Source organism: Rhamphochromis sp. 'chilingali' (assembly GCF_963969265.1).
Source record: "Rhamphochromis sp. 'chilingali' genome assembly, chromosome: 17".
Classification (NCBI taxonomy): Eukaryota; Metazoa; Chordata; class Actinopteri; order Cichliformes; family Cichlidae; genus Rhamphochromis; species Rhamphochromis sp. 'chilingali'.
This window is the reverse complement of record NC_137944.1, coordinates 16746532-16767229: the sequence shown is the minus strand read 5'-3', so window position 1 is coordinate 16767229 and position 20698 is coordinate 16746532. Positions and strand designations below refer to the sequence as shown.

The 20698-nt window shown below is 41.6% G+C and overlaps 2 protein-coding genes across 2 annotated transcripts; one reads left to right on the top strand and one right to left on the bottom strand.

The window, feature by feature from the left end:
* Positions 1-1401: 1401 nt before the first annotated feature.
* LOC308385075 (galactose-specific lectin nattectin-like) lies at positions 1402-20652 on the bottom strand (the record flags this gene model as incomplete). Its single annotated transcript, XM_080863810.1, has 2 exons — positions 1402-1835; positions 20565-20652. 2 exons carry the CDS (start codon positions 20650-20652, stop codon positions 1402-1404), a joined length of 522 nt encoding a protein of 173 aa, XP_080719936.1.
* LOC308385074 (lactose-binding lectin l-2-like) lies at positions 5470-6364 on the top strand (the record flags this gene model as incomplete). The annotated part of the gene is made up of 2 exons (XM_080863809.1): positions 5470-5589; positions 5931-6364. Exons 1-2 carry the CDS (start codon positions 5502-5504, stop codon positions 6362-6364), a joined length of 522 nt encoding a protein of 173 aa, XP_080719935.1. The 5' UTR covers positions 5470-5501.
* Positions 20653-20698: the final 46 nt, after the last annotated feature.

The following is a 20698-nucleotide window of genomic DNA, read 5'->3' as shown; positions in this document are numbered from 1 at the left end:
CTAACTGGTGACTTGTCTGTAGCAGCATTTTAGCTTGGATTGAAATCAATAATTAGCTAAATGTTAAACAGTAAATTAAAATTACATCAAAAGCATGTAGTCTCTGAGGAGACCCTGAGGAGTAATTACAATTTATATCCTGTTAATCTGATCATCCTGTGCTCTAAACACATTCTTACTTCAAACTGGGAAGTATAAATGACAACAAAGAGTAAGTGTGTTTTTAGAAGTGAGTGATTTCATGCACAGATGATAACTGTGTGCTCCTTTTTATTTTTATGTGCAGCTCTTTATCATAACTCTACAGCAGATCTAACAGAACTCAGCTGGAACATCTGAAAAAGTGCATTTTAATGCAAACGTTAGAAACATGTGCACTTGGAGTGTTTAGACTTCAAACATCAACATTAATACAAATCCATTATTTATAAAAAGGCTTCAGCATGTAACAAAAACACAACTGCTCTGCTTTGAACAGAGTGAGCAGAGACATGTGCTTCGCTGGTGTTTCCATCTTGTACACGTAACACCTATAATTATACCTTCAGTTACACTCAATACATCTTTTTCCTATGACTGTCTCACTCAGGTGAAAATTAAAGTAAACAAATTGTGAAAACGTGAGATAGAAAATAACATGGAATCAAATCTGCTCTGGTTCTGAGTGAATTATGTACTTTAAATGCATTTATTGTGTGTGTAATACAGCTCCTACTTTACATGTAAAACACAAAAGGGAAATTCAGTAATTGGCCTCCAATTAGTTATTAATTATTATTACATTAGTTATTAATTTAATTGATAACATTTTGGAAAGAGTAATAAGAGTAATATAATATTACAACTAAGTAGCAGCCGCCATTGTTCGAAACTGGAATTGGCTGGGCTGCGCTCTGAATTCTGGGATATGGTGGGCCATGAAGGACACACCTGACCTATCCTTCAAATTTGGGGAAATAAAGGCCGCATTTATTGGCCGCATTTGGAGCAGCCTTTAAATTGGGACAACCGTGACAGAAGCCACATCTCTTATTTAGACTGGCTGAAGTCTTTGGTGCTTTCTGGTTAGAGTCACTGCATAAATACTTTATTGTTAGTTTGATTGTATTTTATTTTAAAACAACTTTATCACCAAAACAATGACAAAGAAAATTTAGCACCGATGTTCAATGTTTCTTTCCTCCTTCCTCATTATATTAACATTAGCTGTGAGATTAAAACAATGAGTAAATATTCCCTGTGATCCACCATCAGAGCTACCAGTGGATGATTCTGTATTCATGAAAATCAAGGTGAGTGAAATTTAATGACTTTTGCACAGACACACAAAAGACAGGTTACAGTGTGCATTCACATCTTTATTGTAGCACTGTACTAGCAGGAACAGAAGGTTCAGTGCTTCTAAGGACAGGTAATGCGTGTTGCACAAACATAAGGTAAATTGGTAGCACACGTGTAGTCATTCCATTTCTTATCTGATACTACATTGGTGTGAACACAGTGTTCATTTCCTCCCTCATTATCTGGTTGTGCTGGACTCCAGTAGACAAAACGCAGTGGACAACCATCGGACCACATCCAGGTGCCTTCTTTATGTTTGTCACTGAGTCCAATCCAGGTGAGTCCCTCTGCGTGGTCAAAGTTCTGGATCAGGTTTTTCACAAAACTCTGTTCCTCTGTATTGTGGATGGACACCAGGTTGGCTCCCTGTGACAAACAGTAGACCTCTGCATCAGCCCAGGCCATGCGGGTGGCGACATATTTGTAGCAGCGGTCATTGAAGCTCCACCAGAACATGGGACAGGCTCCACGTTGCAGTTTAAATTTCCGTTCACCTGAAAGGAAAACAGAGTTCAGGGCTGGATGAAACTGTTAAAAAGTTGAAGAGATTTTTTTTCTCAGAGTCACAGAAACAGAGGTGAAAATGCTCTGCACATTTGAAATAATGCCACTGGTCAAATGCATTCGGCAAAAGCTTTTCCCTCATTCACAGTTCCAAAGAAGAGGAGCATAAGTCTTTGTGACTCTTTATTTTATGTAGTTATATATTTATTGCATGGTAAAAAGCCTTATCAAGGTCATGAGTAATTAAACAGGACAGGTCAGAGCTACGAAAGGAAAAGTAAAACAGATGAGTTAATCTAACATAAAGAGAACAACTTTCCTCCACACAAAAGGATCATCTCTTTCATGTTGGCAGGACAAATAAGTAAATAAACTATTAGGACATTAAAACGTGTTTGTTTTTTGTTGGCTTGCATATTTTTCATTATTTTATGTTCATAGTTTGAGCACCCTAGATTATTACGATTTATTTCTTTTCTTTTAAAATGAACTTCTTTGTAACTCAACTGAGGAAAATTTGTTCTCTTTTCTGCTTGCTGTCCTCGGTTTTAGGGCTTCTCCACTACTAATTATTTCATTGTCAAACTCAGTTTTGTCCTTATCATGTGATCCGGTCATTTATCTTATCCATTTTTTCTCACTGTGCTTTAAATATCAGCATTATTCTGTCATTATGCTTTTCAGTCTCTGTGAAGAATTACAACATGAGGACCCAAATGCAGACACCGAGCAAGAATGAGCAACAAAACAAGAGGCCTTATTATGGCTGATTTATAAAAACATACAAAACTCAGCAGACAGAAAGCACCAGAATCCAAAGTAGGCTGGTAATACACACACACACACACACACACACACACACACACACACACACACACACACACACACACACACACACACACACACACACACACAGCAAAATCTCCAGTGTTAAATTAACACTTTTGACAGTGTTATATGTTTAAAAGTAACCTAGTCAGTTTTGAAGATTAACAATGGCTAACACTGAGCAGTGCTGATTTTCTAACACTGGAATATTTCTAACATTTTGAGTTATTTTCCAGTGTTAGAAAATCAGCACTGCTCAGTGTTAGTCTTTGTTAATCTTCAAAACTGACTAGGTTACTTTTAAACATATAACACTGTCAAAAGTGTTAATTTAACACTCAACAGTGTTGTATTTAACACTCAGAGGTGTGGACCCATATAGACACTCTCCAGTGTTAATTTAACACTAGATATTTTGCTGCACACACACACACACACACACACACACACACACACACACACACACACACACACACACACACACACACACACACACACACACACACACACAGCTGAGAAAACAGGTAAAACTGATCAGTGAGATAGAAGAACATAAAACCAATAAAATATAATTGCACAAGTTAAAACTTGCTGAACTCTGGCACTTTCACATTTTAGTGTTTTCTTTGTCTGAGCAATTGCCACTTTATCATGTCATTAAAACATCTTATCAACAAGAAGATAATAAAAATTATACCAGGAAATCAAACTCTGTGTTTCTGTAAACAACGATTAAAAAACTCCTCTAAAGTCTACACTCACTGTTATAAAAAAAACATTTATGTTGGGATTTTCAGATTCTTTTATGTTGTATCATTTGGGATATTTACAGTGTATTTCCCTTCCTGCCCTAAAATATAACAGTTTTTTAATTGCATTTCTGACAGTGAGAAAGGATATTTAGAAGTGCATTTTTGTCCTTTAATAACCTCCCAGTGGTTTGGATAGACAGAGGTCTTTAGTGACTCTAAGAAGACCTTCTATTATTGATTGATTCATTCACTAAATACCCCAAAATATTTGCTTGTCTTACACATATGACATCCCATTCTTAAGCTAAAGGGTTTAATATAATAAAAGCCCGACTTACAGTCTCTGCTCTAATTCATCCCAAAGGTATTCTGTCTGATTGAGGTCAGGAGTTTGTGCAGGCCAAATAAATTCTTCAACAAATTTGCTCATCAGTGCCTTTATGGGCCTTTCTTTGTGCAGCGGTACAAAGTCATATTGGAAATGATTTCCTGGTATCATTTTGATTATCATAATGTTGATAAGATGTTTTAATGACATGATAAAGGGACAATTGCTCCGACAAAGAAAAATAAAGAAGAAGAAAATCCCAACATAAAGTCTATAAATTTTACACCTGTGAATATAGTCTTGGATTTTAATGACCCCAAACAGGCCTGCCACAGTTCATTGTGTTTTGTGTTCACTGTTATAAAAAAACAGTTGAAAGGTTTTTTTTTTTATCTTTGTTTACAGAAACGCTCACAAAGTTTGATTTCCTGGTACCATTTTCATTATCATCTTGTTGATAATATGTTTTAATGACATGATAAAGCAAAAATTGCTCAGACAAAGAAAGCGCTAACATGTGAAAGTGCCAGAGTTTAACAAGTTTTAAGTTCTGGGATTATTTTTTATTATTGCCACGTGACCAAGTGAGACTGTCACAGCCAGTGTGCCCATGTGCGCTATATGAAAGCATTTGTTTAGTATCTCTTGTAAATGAAACTAGCAACCACCCTTTAGAACCCCTGAGACATATATTTTAGTTTTATTTAGTTTTATGTTCTTCTGTCTTACTGATCAGTTTTACCTGTTTTCTCAGCTGTGTGTGTGTGTGTGTGTGTGTGTGTGTGTGTGTGTGTGTGTGTGTGTGTGTGTGTGTGTGTGTGTGTATTACCCGCCTACTTTGGATTCTGGTGCTTTCTGTCTGCTGAGTTTTGTATGTTTTTATAAATCAGCCATAATAAGGCCTCTTGTTTTGTCGCTCATTCTTGCTCGGTGTCTGCATTTGGGTCCTCATGTTGTAATTCTTCACAGAGACTGAAAAGCATAATGACAGAATAATGCTGATATTTAATTAAAGCACAGTGAGAAAAAATGGATAAGATAAATGACCGGATCACATGATAAGGAAGAAAAACTAAGTTTGGCAATGTAATAATTAGTAGTGGAGAAGCCCTAAAACCGAGGACAGCAAGCAGAAAAGAGAACAAATTTTCCTCAGTTGAGTTACAAAGAAGTTAATTTTAAAAGAAAAGAAATAAATCGTAATAATCTAGGGTGCTCAAACTATGAACATAAAAGAATGAAAAATATGCAAGCCAACAAAAAACAAACACATTTACTAATAAACAAGTTTTAATGTCTTAATAGTTTATTTACTTATTTGTCCTGCCAAAATGAAAGAGATGATCCTTCTGTGTGGAAGGACTTTGTTCTCTTTATGTTAGATTAACTCATCTGTTTTACTGTTTCCTTTCGTAGCTCTGACCTGTCCTGTTTAATTGTTCATGACCTTGATAAGGCTTTTTACCATGCAATAAATATATAACTACATAAAATAAAGAGTCACATTCTCCTGAATGTGCCAAGAGGAAATGACTGTTCAACAGTTAAACAATCATGAATTTCTTTGGAATTTGATTTTTTCAGGCTTATATTTAATGTTATTGTTTATGGTGGAGAGTTTTGGTCTATTTGACCAATGATATCACACCAGCAGTAAAAACACCCACTCAGGCAGCTATAAAAGAAACCATCCTGTACAAAGAAGCTGCAGCAGCTCCTCATCATACTGTGAGACTTAAAGCTTCAACATGATCTTGCTCCTCTTCTTGTTTGGTCTGGCTCTGGGTGCTCCTTCTGAGTCTCCCTCTGATGACAATGAAGTGAAGCAACAACCTGGTAACCGTCTCATTTTCTAGCTCTTATTTTCCCTTATTTACTTTTACCTTTATTTGTGGTTATTATGTTAGCAAAAGATCATTTTATGTGGATATTTGTTATCTCATGCTCCTCTTCTTTGGAACTGTGAATGAGGGAAAAGCTTTTGCTGAATGCATTTGACCAGTGGCATTATTTCAACTGTGCAGCCATGATTCTCTGCAGCGCTTAAATTAAAGCAGTTACTTGTTTCAATACCAGCAGAGCATTTTCACCTCTGTTTCTGTGACTCTGAGAAAAAAATCTCTTTTTCTCAACTTTTTAACAGTTTCATCCAGCCCTGAATTCTGTTTTCCTTTCAGGTGAACGGAAATTTAAACTGCAACGTGGAGCCTGTCCCATGTTCTGGTGGAGCTTCAATGACCGCTGCTACAAATATGTCGCCACCCGCATGACCTGGGCTGATGCAGAGGTCTACTGTTTGTCACAGGGAGCCAACCTGGTGTCCATCCGCAATACAGAGGAACAGAGTTTTGTGAAAAACCTGATCCAGAACTTTGACCACGCAGAGGGACTCACCTGGATTGGACTCAGTGACAAGCATAAAGAAGGCACCTGGATGTGGTCCGATGGTTGTCCACTGCGTTTTGTCTACTGGAGTCCAGCACAACCAGATAATGAGGGAGGAAATGAACACTGTGTTCACACCAATGTAGTATCAGATAAGAAATGGAATGACTACACGTGTGCTACCAATTTACCTTATGTTTGTGCAACACGCATTACCTGTCCTTAGAAGCACTGAACCTTCTGTTCCTGCTAGTACAGTGCTACAATAAAGATGTGAATGCACACTGTAACCTGTCTTTTGTGTGTCTGTGCAAAAGTCATTAAATTTCACTCACCTTGATTTTCATGAATACAGAATCATCCACTGGTAGCGCTGATGGTGGATCACAGGGAATATTTACTCATTGTTTTAATCTCACAGCCAGTGTTGGGGACTAACGGAATACATGTACCGCCGTTACACATTTAAAATACAAAATATGAGTAACTGTATTCCGCTACAGTTACCGTTTATATGGGTTGGTACTTTACTTTGTTGAAATAAATGGATTACATAGCGGTCTTTTCCTGTTTCATATGTTAGGCTATGCCCTCTCTATTTTTGGTAATTCCACGCTGGTGTAAAACCAGACAAAACACACATTAAGAGGTAGTAATACCTGTGTCTCAATCTAACGGTCCACATCACCCCTATTTGCAGCCCATATAATGACGCGAAGAAGTGTTTTAAAAAATTATTCAAAAAATTATTTAATAAGAAGGCAACAGGCAGAGTGTTACAGGCATCGCCCTAAAGAATGTAGCCTCACGGGCAGTGTAGTTCGTGCTGCAGGGAGAATGGACTGCTATACCTGTTATGTGTCTGTGAGCGCCAGGAGGGAGAAAAAGGAGAGTTGAAAAGTATGAGTTGTCACCGACCAGAAACGGGAGCTGGAAGCATGTAAATATAATAATAACCACTGCAGCCAAAAACAGTGCCTGATGAGCCCAGTTGTAAGTAAGCTATTAAGACTGTACACTGTGTTCGTGTTTTTCTCCCAAACAATAAGTTCTGTTGGAGCAGCCTTTCAACGGCTCTCTCTGTCTCTCGCTAGAAAAGTTGACCCAGACAACAAAGTAAAGCTAGTTTTCAGCTACCAGTGTTGGGACTAGAGATGGCACGATACCACTTTTTTATGTCCGATACCGATACCGATATCATAAATTTGGATATCTGCCGATACCGATATGAATCCGATATAGTGTTTTTTAATCAACAAAACTGTTTTTTAAATATTTTGCTGCATTTTGTATAAGTTCATACTCAAGTTTAAAACAACAACTACACTAAAGCTATTCTGTTATACCTGTATGCAAAAAAAAATATTTCATAGTACAGCAATACTGATCAATCTAATAAACTTAAACCTACACCATCCTCCCTATTCTGGTATTTTAAAGAGTACTTAGCATAAATATTAAGCAACCTAACTAATAGGGTTCCAACTCCCAGCAACAACAAAAATAAATAAATAAAAAATAGGGAACCACCCCTCACGCTCCACCTCATGATGCTTAATCGACGTAATCAACCTTAATTTGATGCAGTGTGAAAAAAAAATGCACAGAAATCAATTATTTTTCAAGAAATATTAAATAGATTCAACATCTTTCTTCAACAAAATTGCAGACTGCACAGATGGTACCTTCCCAAAGGAAAAAGTACTATAGCTTACTAGGGTATATATATTAGACTTAATAGTCACTATATACATTAATTGACTTCTATTCATTTTACATCAAATTAAAACTTTGGGTGTCAGATAATTATTTATTAAAAGCTAGACATTTTAAATGAGAATAAGAAAGAAAAGTATGTCTTTGTGCCCCATTTTCCCCGTTCATGCCTTATCGGCCCCCCTGGCTAAACTTTGCTAGATCCGCCCCTGCACAGTTACCAGCGTCAGCTACATAGAAAAAGATCCTCGAGTAGAAAGTAATAATAAATAAATTCTAACAACAGCTGATCAAGCTTAAACGTGCTGCTGTTGTTTAGCCGCTGGTTTCCTCTTTCTGGTGCAACGTGGGCCAAAAGCAAACAAGAGACACGGACTCACGACAGAAAAGCCGATCAGCTGATCATTAAGCAGTTTCATGATTGAAGTAGCAGCAAGAAGAGGCAGTCGCTTGTTAAGCTTAACGCAGGAATGCTTTACAAACATTCAGAGATGGACTTACACACTTGCTTTACTTCTCTCGGGATAACTTTGTCGGAGATGAAATGCTGGGTTGCTAGTGAAGCTCCACATGCTATCCAGACCACCGACAGGTCCCGCATGCCACAGCCGCTCTATCACGTGATGCATACTGCTCCGACGTGCTAACGTTCTGAGGTGAGTTATGGTGTGTTGCAAGTTTTGTGAGGTGCTTTCGTGATATTTAATGGATCGGATTACATTTTTTATTTTTCTCCGATATCCGATCCAGTAATTTAGGTCAGTATCGGACCGATACCGATACGTAATATCGGATCGGTCCATCTCTAGTTGGGACTAACGCGTTATTAAGTAACGCGTTACAGTAACTACGTTATTATTGTGGTAACGAGCACGGTAACTAGTTATTATGCCAAAACCAGGAACGCGTTACTCGTTACTGGGATTTAGATAGGCTCGTTATTCGTTACTTCGTGTGGTGGCTATCGCGGAGCTTCCACAGATTCAATAACATTAGCAAGTGGTGGAAGCCAGCAGGTGGAGGATGGAAAAGGGAGGCAAGAGGAGAGACCCGAAGCAGCCGCCGGTCTGAGTATCAGGTGAACTGAACTTCAGGTAAGAAGTTATGACCTGCAGTGTATCTGAGTCACATATAAACCAAGTTTAGGTGGAGTTTATTTTCGTTATGCTGACTTTTTCGTACTGAGTACTAGCTAGCATGACGGGGTTTCTATACAGCTGGGTGGGTGCTATGTTACTGATGTTGAACTTTATATTGTTCATAGGTTAATTATTAGAGTTTCCAACCGTCCCGTAAAAAACAGAATCGTCTCGTATTCAGAGAAAATATTACGGGTTTCGTATTGAGGTGAAAAGGAACATTTTGTCCCGGACTTCAGCTACAATGAAAAAGACACAACGCTGGAGTTATTCTGTGTTTACGCTGCACAGCTGCCTCTTCTTCATTCATTCTCCCCCCTCCCTCTCCTGTTTCTACTTCAATCATGAAACTGATCAATGATCAGCTGATCGGCTCTCTTGTTTGTTTATCATCCACTTTGCGCCAGAAAGAGGAAACCAGCGGATGTCGCGCTAAACAACAGCAGCACGTTTAAGCTTAATCAGCTGTTGTTAGAATTTATTTAATATTACTTTCTACTATCAGCTGATGTTTGCTGGAGCCACAGCTGTAAAGCTGCTGGTCATGATATGGTTTGGTTATCTGGTGAGAGGGAAACATGAAGATGAAACCAGGAGATGTCCTTACTGAATCATCAGAGCTGAACAGGTGATGGAGAAACAGGTTTACCTTTTAGGTGACATGAACGAGTTGAAGGGAAGTTATGAACTGTTTCTGAGAGACAAATAACACCAGGATCCTTTTTTTTACTTAGCTGACAGCTGGTAACTGTGCAGGGGCGGGTCTAGCAAAGTGTTGCCAGGGGGCCAGGTAGGACATTAACAGGGAGAGGGGGGCACAAAGAAATACTTTTCTTTCTTATTCTCATTTAAAATGTCTCGCTTTTAAAAAAATAATTATCTGAGTCTTACAACAAACGATTGATAGATTGATGCATATATACCATCAGAACAGTGTACATCACTGTCACAACAGCGTTTGTTTTCATTCAAAGGCTTTATGATTTTTCCTATAATGGTGGGCCAGTTTCTAGTCAAAATGCCCGGGACGATTTTTTTTTTTTGTCCCAGTCCAGCCCTGTAAGCAGCTCATCTGCAGTCTGGTGTTACCTACATCTTCCTATTCGGAAGGCAGAATTTCCGAGTTCTGAGTACAATCGAAAGCACCACGACTGCAGTTTTTGTGTTGGATGTAAAAAGCAGGCTAGAATCATGTGGCGGTCAACGACGGTCCAGGCGTGGGATTTGTCTTGTGGAAATGTGCACATTATTTTTTTCCTTTCTATTGGTAGGTGGCACAGTGCACTTGTGGCAAGTAAGCAAGCTAGAAGACTTGCAAACTTGCTGGGTATCCAGTTACGGAAGCAACACATTAACAAGAGAATTCTGAGTAAAACCAAAGTTACTTTCCCTAGTAACTAGTTACTCTGAAAGTAATGAGTAACTTGAAGTAACTGAGTTACTTTTGATAGAAGTAACTAGTAATGTAACTAAGTTACTAATTTAAAGTAACTTACCCAACACTGTCAGCTACGAGCGCGACACAGAACCCGACTATTAGCCAGAGGTCCCTTTACTACGGTTCAGTGCCGCAGACTTGTTTTATATACGTGCAGAATAGTTTTTTTTACAAGATCGCTGCAAAAAGTGCAGCCTTACCTAATGTCCACCCTACTGTTACTCATTTTATATTAAGATTTAAAAATCTAGTTGGTGTTGGTATGGCGAGTAGCCTTTAGTAATAGTAATAAATCACACAGCAATAGTACATTCATGTAGTTGTAAAAAGCATCCAAAGTATTCAGAATACGTTACTCTCGTTGAGTAACGTGACAAAATACGTTACAAACTACATTTTGGGGCATGTATTCTGTAATCTGTAGTGGAATACATTTTAAAAGTAACCCAACACTGCTCACAACTAACGTTAATATATTTTTAAATGACCTACAGCAGACCAGACGAAGTTTGCATGAACATGCTTTTCAGCATCACCTTTATTAACTGCTTTTCTTCCACACGTGGCTGCAGCTCTGCAGCTGCCAGCCACTCACATCATCATCAACAACAACAGCAGACAGAGCACAGATTTTAAGCCGGCAAAGCGTGATTGCAGATGCCGTGCAGGTGCTTCCATCATCCCTGCAGCGCCACCACAGACCACACCCTGCCACAATATTGAAGCAGGAGTAAAAAACACCCAACATCTATACTGAACTTTTTTTGTTTAATTGTTTTGCTGAAAAAGCCTTTTTAAAATAAAATACAATCAAATAAATTACCAAAGAAACCAGCTCCTGGTACAGCTACAGCGACCGCTGCTATATGCACAATGCCATAGCTATGACCTGGGCTGATGCAGAGCCACACCGTGTGTCAGAGGGAACCAACCTTGTGTCAACCCACAGTCTTGGAGAGGCATAATTTTATCAAAACCTTGAGTAAGACCTGAAAGTGGTTAAAATGTCTTCACCAGGATCGGACTCAGTGACATCATCATCATCATCATTGTTTATTTATATAGCACTTTAGAAACACACAAGGCTGACCAAAGTGCTGAACAATAGAAACATAATAGATACCATAAGAATAATAAATACGATAAAATAATAAACATAGCGAAAACAATAAAATACAAGTCAGTCAACCACTGAGTCAAAAGCCAGTGAATAAAAATGCGTTTTCAATCTGGATTTAAAAACCAGAACTGATGTCGATTGCCTAATGTGAAGAGGAAGATTATTCCAAAGCTTAGGACATTCACAAAGAAGGCAGATGGATGTGGTCTGATGTGGGTCTCAAATCAGCTTTGAATTTTGGGGTTAAGGAGAGCCAAACAACGCTGAAGGAAAGGAGAACTGTGCACGTGGAATGAGCTTGAGTGTTCAAAAACAATTTCCTTTTTATGTGCAACTCGCACTGTTTGTCGTTAGGAATTTAGAAGAAAAGATGTCTGATATAACTTACTAACTATGAACTATATACTATATATAAACTGGTTAAAGCACATTAAGAATGAGATTCATGTTGTTATGATATCATGATCCATGATCAGATGTCATTTTTGTTTACATGTGTGGCTCCTTCCATTAGAGCAGGTGTGTGCAGCTCTCTCCTCTCTGCTCCAGCTGAAAGCCACCTCGGCCCTCGCGCTGCCTCCTCTCAAAGTTCTTATTATTAGGAATGTAAGAAATTTCAATTTTTATAGGTAACTGGAAAAATACCTTTGACTTTCCTCTGTGAAGCACAGAAAAAATTTAGATTCGATAGACTTGGAGGAAAGGTCATTTGAAGATTGAAGTGCTAATATTTAACACCCACGAATACTGAGTCTGTTTGATGATATTGTTGTCGTGTCTTGACTTGCAACACCCTTTTGAATATCAGATGCACGATTTACATTGCGTAATATGTTAGATATTGTTCAATATTGTAAATCTTCCTTGACCCATTAAGACATTTCATTCTGATGTCATCTAACTCCTGGGCTTATGTTGTGTTGATTTTATATCAGGTGAAGCACTTTGTGATTTGTATCTTGAAAAACAATAAATACATTTATTTTACTTGCATATTTGCTTAACATTGCTGTGCTGAGGACTGAGAACAGTGCCTTTATGGTGAAATGCTGTCCGCTATTTCCACAACTTAAAGCTGCATAGTTTAGTCTTTGATTCCAAGCCTCCCCCACCCCATCAAATAGTAAACTGCACTTTGTTCACTGCTGTGATGCAATACAACATATTTACGCAGTAAAACAAACACAGCTTTCTGGAACATGTTGAAATTTAACAAATGTCAAAAGAACAAGGAAAAGTCCTATTGTTAGTTATGTGAGATTTTTGTGGAAATATTGGTGTATGGGTGAGTTCAAAGGGGTTTTGTTGTTTTCTCAACAGCCCCCAGAATGGATATATCTGTATGCCGAACAGTTAGTTTGCTAACTGGTGACTTGTCTGTAGCAGCATTTTAGCTTGTATTTAAATCAATAATTAGCTAAATGTTAAACAGTAAATTAAAATTTCTACATCAAAAGCGTATAGTCTAGGATATTTAAAGCTTTCTTTTAATCTGAATGTTCATTTATGTTCAATTAAAGTAAAGAATACACTGTAAAAAACAATCGATAGATCTAACCAGTAAATTTGTAACAATTTGCATTGATTTTGTTTAGGCAAATTTTATTACATAGTTTTAGTAAATAGTCCCTTATATTAGAGGCTATAAAATACTAAAATAAATAAGGTGAAGTCTACCCAATACTTCTCAGTACATTACATAACTAATTACTGATAGAAACTGAATCATTCTAACTTCCAAGATTCCAAGATGGTGGCGCGTGAACAACGTGAGGCTCAGTGTCTCTCCAGAATCTGCTATTTAGCGTTTTTTTTTATCTACTTTTAACCGGATTATTCGTCCAGAATTGCTGTGCGTTGCTGACCTACAGCAGACAAGACCTTCTGGACATCTGGACTCACAACTCCAACAGTTTTATCGCCGATCTCCGACTCATCCCAGAGATCTCCAGAACACCGGAGGCTGCCCACTCTCCCCGGCCGGGCGGAAGTGCACGCAGACGGCGCCGAGATCGTAAACAAAGGCGAGGTAGGCGCGGAGGGCTACGGGCTAAGCTAAAGCTAACACCACACCGGCTGCCTTTACCCAGTATTTTTCTCGCCAATGTCCGTTCTCTGGCAAACAAAATGGATGAGATACGGCTCTCCATCACTAACAACAGACGGATTATGGACTCAAATGTCATGTTTTTCACCGAAACATGGTTGAACAACAGCTGCCCGGACAATGCTATCGAGTTAGCAGGACGCCACACACACCGAGCCGACAGGCTAGCAGATGACTCCGGCAAGACCAGAGGTGGAGGTTTGTGCATTTATATGAACAATGCTTGGTGCATGAACTCCACTACTACTGAGAGTCACTGCTCACCTAATGCGGAGTTTTTAATGGTCAAATGCAGACCTTATTATCTCCCCAGAGAACTCACTTCGATCATACTCACTGCCGTGTATATACCCCCCGACGTTAATGCTCGGTTGGCCATGAAAGAACTTTCTGCAGCCATTAACAAACACCAGAATAAACACCCCGAGGCTGCTTTTATTGTTGCTGGCGACTTCAACCACACCAACTTAAAGACAGTCCTCCCCAGATTCCACCAACATGTCTCCTGCCACACCAGAGGAGACAAGACTTTAGACCATGTGTATTCCAACCTGGCTGGAGCCTACAAAGCCACACCCCTCCCCCACATTGGACAATCGGACCATCTCTCCCTGTTCCTCACACCTAGGTATTCACCACTCATCCAACGTGTGAAACCTGCTGTGAGGACAATTAAAGTGTGGCCAGAGGGGACAGACGCAGTGCTCCAGGACAGATTTAAAAACACAGACTGGAATATGTTCACCCACACAGACCTGGACCAGTACGCCTCATCTGTACTGGATTACATCTCCGAAACCACAGACAGTGTCACCACCCAGAAACGGATCACCATGTACCCCAACCAGAAGCCTTGGATGAACCGGGATGTTCGTCTCCTCCTGAAGGCCCGCAACACCGCCTTTAGGTCAGGAGATGCACACGCCTACAGTACAGCCAGGGCTAATCTAAAGAAGGGCATCAAAAAAGCCAAACACCATTACAAAAAGAAGGTAGAAGAACACTTCTCCAACTCCAACCCCCGACGCATGTGGCAAGGACTCCAGACCATTACAGACTACAGGACCACCAAACCCTCCCCCGCATCCTCTGATGTCTCCTTCCTCAACGAGCTCAACAACTTTTATGCTCGTTTTGAGCGAGGGAACCCCACAACCAAGATGAATCAAGATGGCGGCGCGCACAGACGCAGCGGCGCAGCTCCTACACTTTTGCACTTTTGGTGGTACTGTGTATTATTTCACACAGTCTGGTGTTACTTCAATACAACAGAGATGATCTACTACAACTAAGCCGTGGAGATCTTCAACTAACATCCGAGTATCTCATCCCCCCGGAGATCGTTAAGCAACCCCCGGGGCTACCCGCAACAGCAAGCCGCAGGAGGAGACGTTGCGAGCGGAGGCAGAAGAGAGGCAAGCGGGGAGGCCTGTGGGCACGGCTAAAGACTAGTCCGTTTAAACCACCACTCCCGATCATATTCCTCTCCAACGCCCGTTCAATCCGTTACAAACTGGATGAAATACGACTGCAGATCGCCACTCGACGGACTTTTAATAACTGTTCGTGCATGATTTTCACTGAAACCTGGCTGGACAGCGCCATTCCCGATGCGGCTATCGATCTAGCAGGCCGCACCGCCTATCGAGCCGACAGGTCTGCGGACTCGGGTAAGAAGACTGGCGGGGGGCTGTGCATCTATATTAACAACCTTTGGTGCACGAACGTCACGGTAACGGAAAAACTGTGCAGTACAGAGGTAGAACTGTTGGTGTTAAAGTGCCGTCCATTCTATCTCCCTCGGGAATTTTCTGCCGTTTACATCTGCGCTGTTTACATTCCACCAGATGCTAATGCTAAGCTAGCGTTAGCACAATTGAGCAGCAGCATCAATAACAGCCTGGTAGCACACCCGGACAGTGTCTTTATTGCGGCTGGGGATTTTAACCACGCGGACCTGAAATCTGTACTTCACAATTTCCACCGTAATGTGAAGTGTGCTACCAGAGGAGATAGAACGTTGGACCAGGTGTACACCAACATGGCGAATGCGTACAGAGCCCAGGCTTATCCCCACCTGGGTCTGTCAGACCATCTCTCCCTTCTGCTACACCCAATATACACACAAAAGATCAAGAGCACTGGGATTACAACCAAAACCGTGAGAACATGGCCGCAGGATGCTATTCCGATGCTTCAGGACTGTTTCCACTGCACAGACTGGGATGTATTCAAGGTGCAGGACACTGACAATCGTGTCGCATTGGATAGTTACACCTCCACTGTCTTGGACTACATCTGTTTCTGTGTGGACAATGTAACAACTTGGAAACGATTCCATGTGTTCCCTAATAATCCACCCTGGATGACACACGGAGTTCAACAACTTATTCGAACAAGGAACAACGCTTTCAAATCCGGGGACCAGGAGGCATACAGTGCTGCCAGGGCCAACCTGAGAAGAGGCATCAAGACTGCCAAGCAGCAGCACAGGAGGCGTATCGAGGCCAGGTTTGAGAACAACACAAACCCAAGGCAGGTCTGGGAGGGCATCAGGGCTATCACGGACTACAAAAGAAGAACACCATCACCCTCAGCCGACAGTTCTACTCTGGCTGAGGATCTAAATCTCTTTTATGCCCGTTTTGACAGGGAGAACACCGACCCTGTCCTGTCCCCTCTCCCCTCAACCGACCCTGCTCCGGTCCTGAGCACTCATGAGCTGAGGCGTGTGTTCCGGAGCATTAACACCAGGAAGGCGGCCGGGCCGGATGGAGTGCTGGGCCGGGTGCTAAAAGACTGTGCTGCGGACCTGGCGGACGTCTTCACCTCTATATATAACACCTCGTTGTCCTGTTCACTGGTACCATCCTGTTTCAAAGCAGCAACCATCGTTCCCATCCCAAAACAGTCAAATGTCACATGTCTGAACGATTTCAGACCTGTGGCACTCACCCCCATTCCCGCCAAATGCCTGGAGAGACTGGTCATTAAACACATCAGAGCTGCTTTTCCACCATCCCTGGACTCGCACCAGTTTGCATACAGGGAGAACCGGTCAACCGAGGATGCGATCGCCACAGTGCTGCACACATTACTGAAGCACTTGGAACACAGGAACACCTATGCACGGCTCCTCTTTGTAGACTACAGCTCGGCTTTTAATACCATCCGGCCATACAAACTCCGTCCCAAACTCCACCAACTGGGACTTAACTCCTCTCTGTGCAACTGGATTGTGGACTTCCTCACTAACCGTAGACAGAGTGTCAGAGTGGGTAAGAACACCTCTTCCACCCTTGTGGTCAACACCGGTGCCCCTCAGGGGTGTGTTCTGAGCCCTCTGCTATACACTCTCTTCACCCATGACTGTATTTCCTCCTGCGCGTCCAATCTCATTGTTAAGTTTGCAGATGACACTACAGTGCTCGGACTTATATCCAACAATGATGAGACAAACTATAGGACAGAGGTGCAACAACTAGAGTCATGGTGCCACGACAATAACTTGGTCTTAAACACCAAAAAGACCAAGGAGATCATTGTAGATTTCCGGAAGAGGGGTCATAACAACCATCTGCCTCTCTTCATTGGCAGTGAGGCGGTGGAGAGGGTGAGCAGTTTTAAATTCTTGGGGGTAACTGTGACCGAGGACCTGTCCTGGGGCAACCATATCACCTCAGTTGTACGGAAGGCCCAACAGCGCCTCTACTACCTGAGGAGACTGCGGAGCGCACACATTCCCAGATCTCTGATGTTGAACTTCTACAACTGTGCCATCAGCAGCATTCTGACGTATGGATTTCTAGTGTGGTTCCCCAGCTGCACCAAGGCCGATCAGCAAGCACTCCAGCGGGTGGTGAAAGAAGCTGGCAGAATTATTGGAACAAGTCTGCCAGAGATCAGTAATATCTTCCCCACTCGCTGTCTGAGGAGGGTGCACAGTATCCTGCGGGACCAACATCACCCTGCGCGCCACCTTTTCCATCTGCTGCCCTCAGGGAGAAGGTACAGGTCTATACAGGCCAGAACATCCAGACTGGCCAACAGCCTGTATCCACAGGCTGTGAGGCTCCTGAACTCTCTGCCCCCCTCTCACGGACAATAACCATATCCAACTTCTTAATAGCAATGAACTGGTCTGCATTGGTGCATCATATCTTTATTCTCTTCCCCCTCCTGCCCCCCCCCCCCCTCTTTCTTAAATAGATAACTATCATATCTGATATCATATCTCACAGTACAATAATATTGAATGGGTTGCATTGTTGTATTTTGTCATGTTTCTCAGGTCTTTGTCTGAATTTCTACGAACATTATTGCTAAGGATTGTCTTATTGCATTGGAGTCACACTGGGTTAAATATGTACACTTGGGTTTTAAGGGGTATTTATTATTTTCTTCTTTTTTTTGGGTTGTATGGAAGCCCCAAACGCAATTTCATTGTTCTTGACAATGACAATAAATAAATAAATACTAAATACTAAACCACAACCAAAGCAGACGTGACGCCAGACCACCAACCTCTGCCTCTCTCCCCCACCGATGTAGGAGCGGTGCTGAGCAGGATCAATGTCCACAAGGCTGCAGGCCCTGATGGCATCCCCGGGCGTGTTCTCAGAGCGTGTTCTGGGGAGCTTGCAGGAGTGCTCACAGACATATTCAATCTGTCCTTGGCCCACGCTGTGGTACCGGCCTGCTTCAAATCCACCTCCATCGTCCCGATACCCAAAAACTCCAACCCATCTTGCCTCAGTAATTACCGCCCAGTAGCACTCACCCCCATCATCACTAAGTGCTTAGAGCAGCTGGTCCTAGCACACTTCAAATCCTGTCTCCCCCCCACCCTGGACCCCCACCAATTCGCATACCGCCAGAACAGGAGCACAGAGGATGCAGTCTCCATCGCACTGCACTCTGTCCTCTCACACCTGGACAACAACAACACCTACGCCAGAATGCTGTTTATAGACTTCAGTTCAGCATTCAATACAATCCACCCCTCACAACTCATCAGGAAACTGACAGACCTGGGCATCAGTTCCCTCATCTGCAAATGGTTACTGGACTTCCTGACCAACCGCCCCCAACATGTCCGGCTGGATAACCGCTGCTCATCTACAATCACGATGAACACTGGTGTACCACAAGGCTGTGTGATGAGCCCTTTCCTCTACTCCCTCTTCACCCACGACTGCAGACCTGCTGATGGTTCCAACACCATCATTAAGTTTGCAGATGACACCACGGTGATTGGCCTCATCAGTGACAACGATGAGGCCGCCTACAGGGAGGAGGTGGATCGTCTGGCTGAGTGGTGCGACAGAAACAACCTGCTGCTTAACACCGAGAAGACCAAGGAGCTCATCGTGGACTACAGGAGGAATGCTGACCCACATCCACCCATCCACATTAAGGGGATGGCTGTGGAGCGAGTGAGCAGCTTCAAGTTCCTGGGAATCCACATCTCCGAGGATCTCACCTGGACGACCAACTGCTCCAAGCTGGTCAAGAAGGCTCACCAGCGCCTCTTCTTCTTGAGGACTCTGAGGAAGAACCACCTGTCCTCAGACATCCTGGTGAACTTCTATCGTTGCACCATCGAGAGCATCCTGACCAACTGTAAAACAGTCTGGTACGGGAACTGCTCTGCCTCGGACCGGAAGGCGTTGCAGAGGGTCGTGAAAACTGCCCAGCGCATCGCGGAGCACCACTTCCTGCCATAAAAGACATCTACAGGAAGCGGTGTCTGAAAAGGGCTGGGAAAATCATCAAAGACCCCAGTCACCCATCACATGGACTCTTCACCCTCCTGCCCTCTGGGAGGCGCCACAGGAGCCTCCGGACTAAGACCACCAGGTACCGGAACAGCTACTTCCCCCCAGCTGTCAGACTCCTGAACTCTGCCTCCTGACATCTGACCCACGTTAACACATGGACTGAACATACACACACCCACAATGGACAACTGTACCCTCAAACACACAATAATAACATGGACTGAACCACCACTCACAACCACTAGCACTTTATATAGCCTCTGTAGAAACTATCTACACCCTCACTTATCTTAACTGCACTACTGTATAGCTCTGTGTAAATAATCATTCTGTACATTTGATAATCTTTAATCCTACAACTGTTTACAACTTGCATAGTTCCCATTTCTGTATAGCTGTATATCTCAGATTCTGTAAAGTTATTTATTTCATATTCTGTATAGTTTTTCATATTTATATCCTGTTCATAGCCTGTACACAGCTTGTACTCACTACAGCCTGTACATACTTATAGTTATAGAATATTCACAACATACTTCATACCATGTACATTATAACATACCATAATAGACCCATTTCTGTAATATACTCACATATCTATATCACTAAAGCACTTCTGGATGGATGCAAACTGCATTTCGTTGCCCTGTACCTGTGCATGTGCAATGACAATAAAGTTGAATTCTATTCTATTCTATTATGTTTGTGAGTAGATAATTGTTAATCTACTTAATAATACTGACTGATTTAATTCGTTAACCCTCACTTATTCAGGGAAGTTTAGTTTTATCCCAGAACATAGTTTCAGAAACAAGAGGTGATGATTATGTCAATACTTTTAATCAATAATCCATGAGAAGCAAAACTACTTAGTTTTTCTAAGTTAAGAAAACTCAAATAAATTGAGTTTATCAGCGTTTTTGCATAAAAAGTACTGGTAACTTATTTAAATCTAGTTCTAATAACAAATTGATAAAAAATTGCCTATCAGCCTATTTAACATTTTTAATTAAACACAATATTAGATTTTACAGTGCACTAGAGTAAAAAGTACTCATAGCCATCTCATAGACATTTATTTATTATTATATTATATTATATTATTTAGACTCTTTTCTTCAGTTACAAAGTTGTTGCTTCGCTTCATTGTCATCAGCTGGAGACTCGAGAGGAACACCCAGAGACGGGCCGAATAAAAAGAGGAGCAAGATCATGTTGAAGTTTTTTGAAGCCAGACTGACCAACATGGGCACCACATGG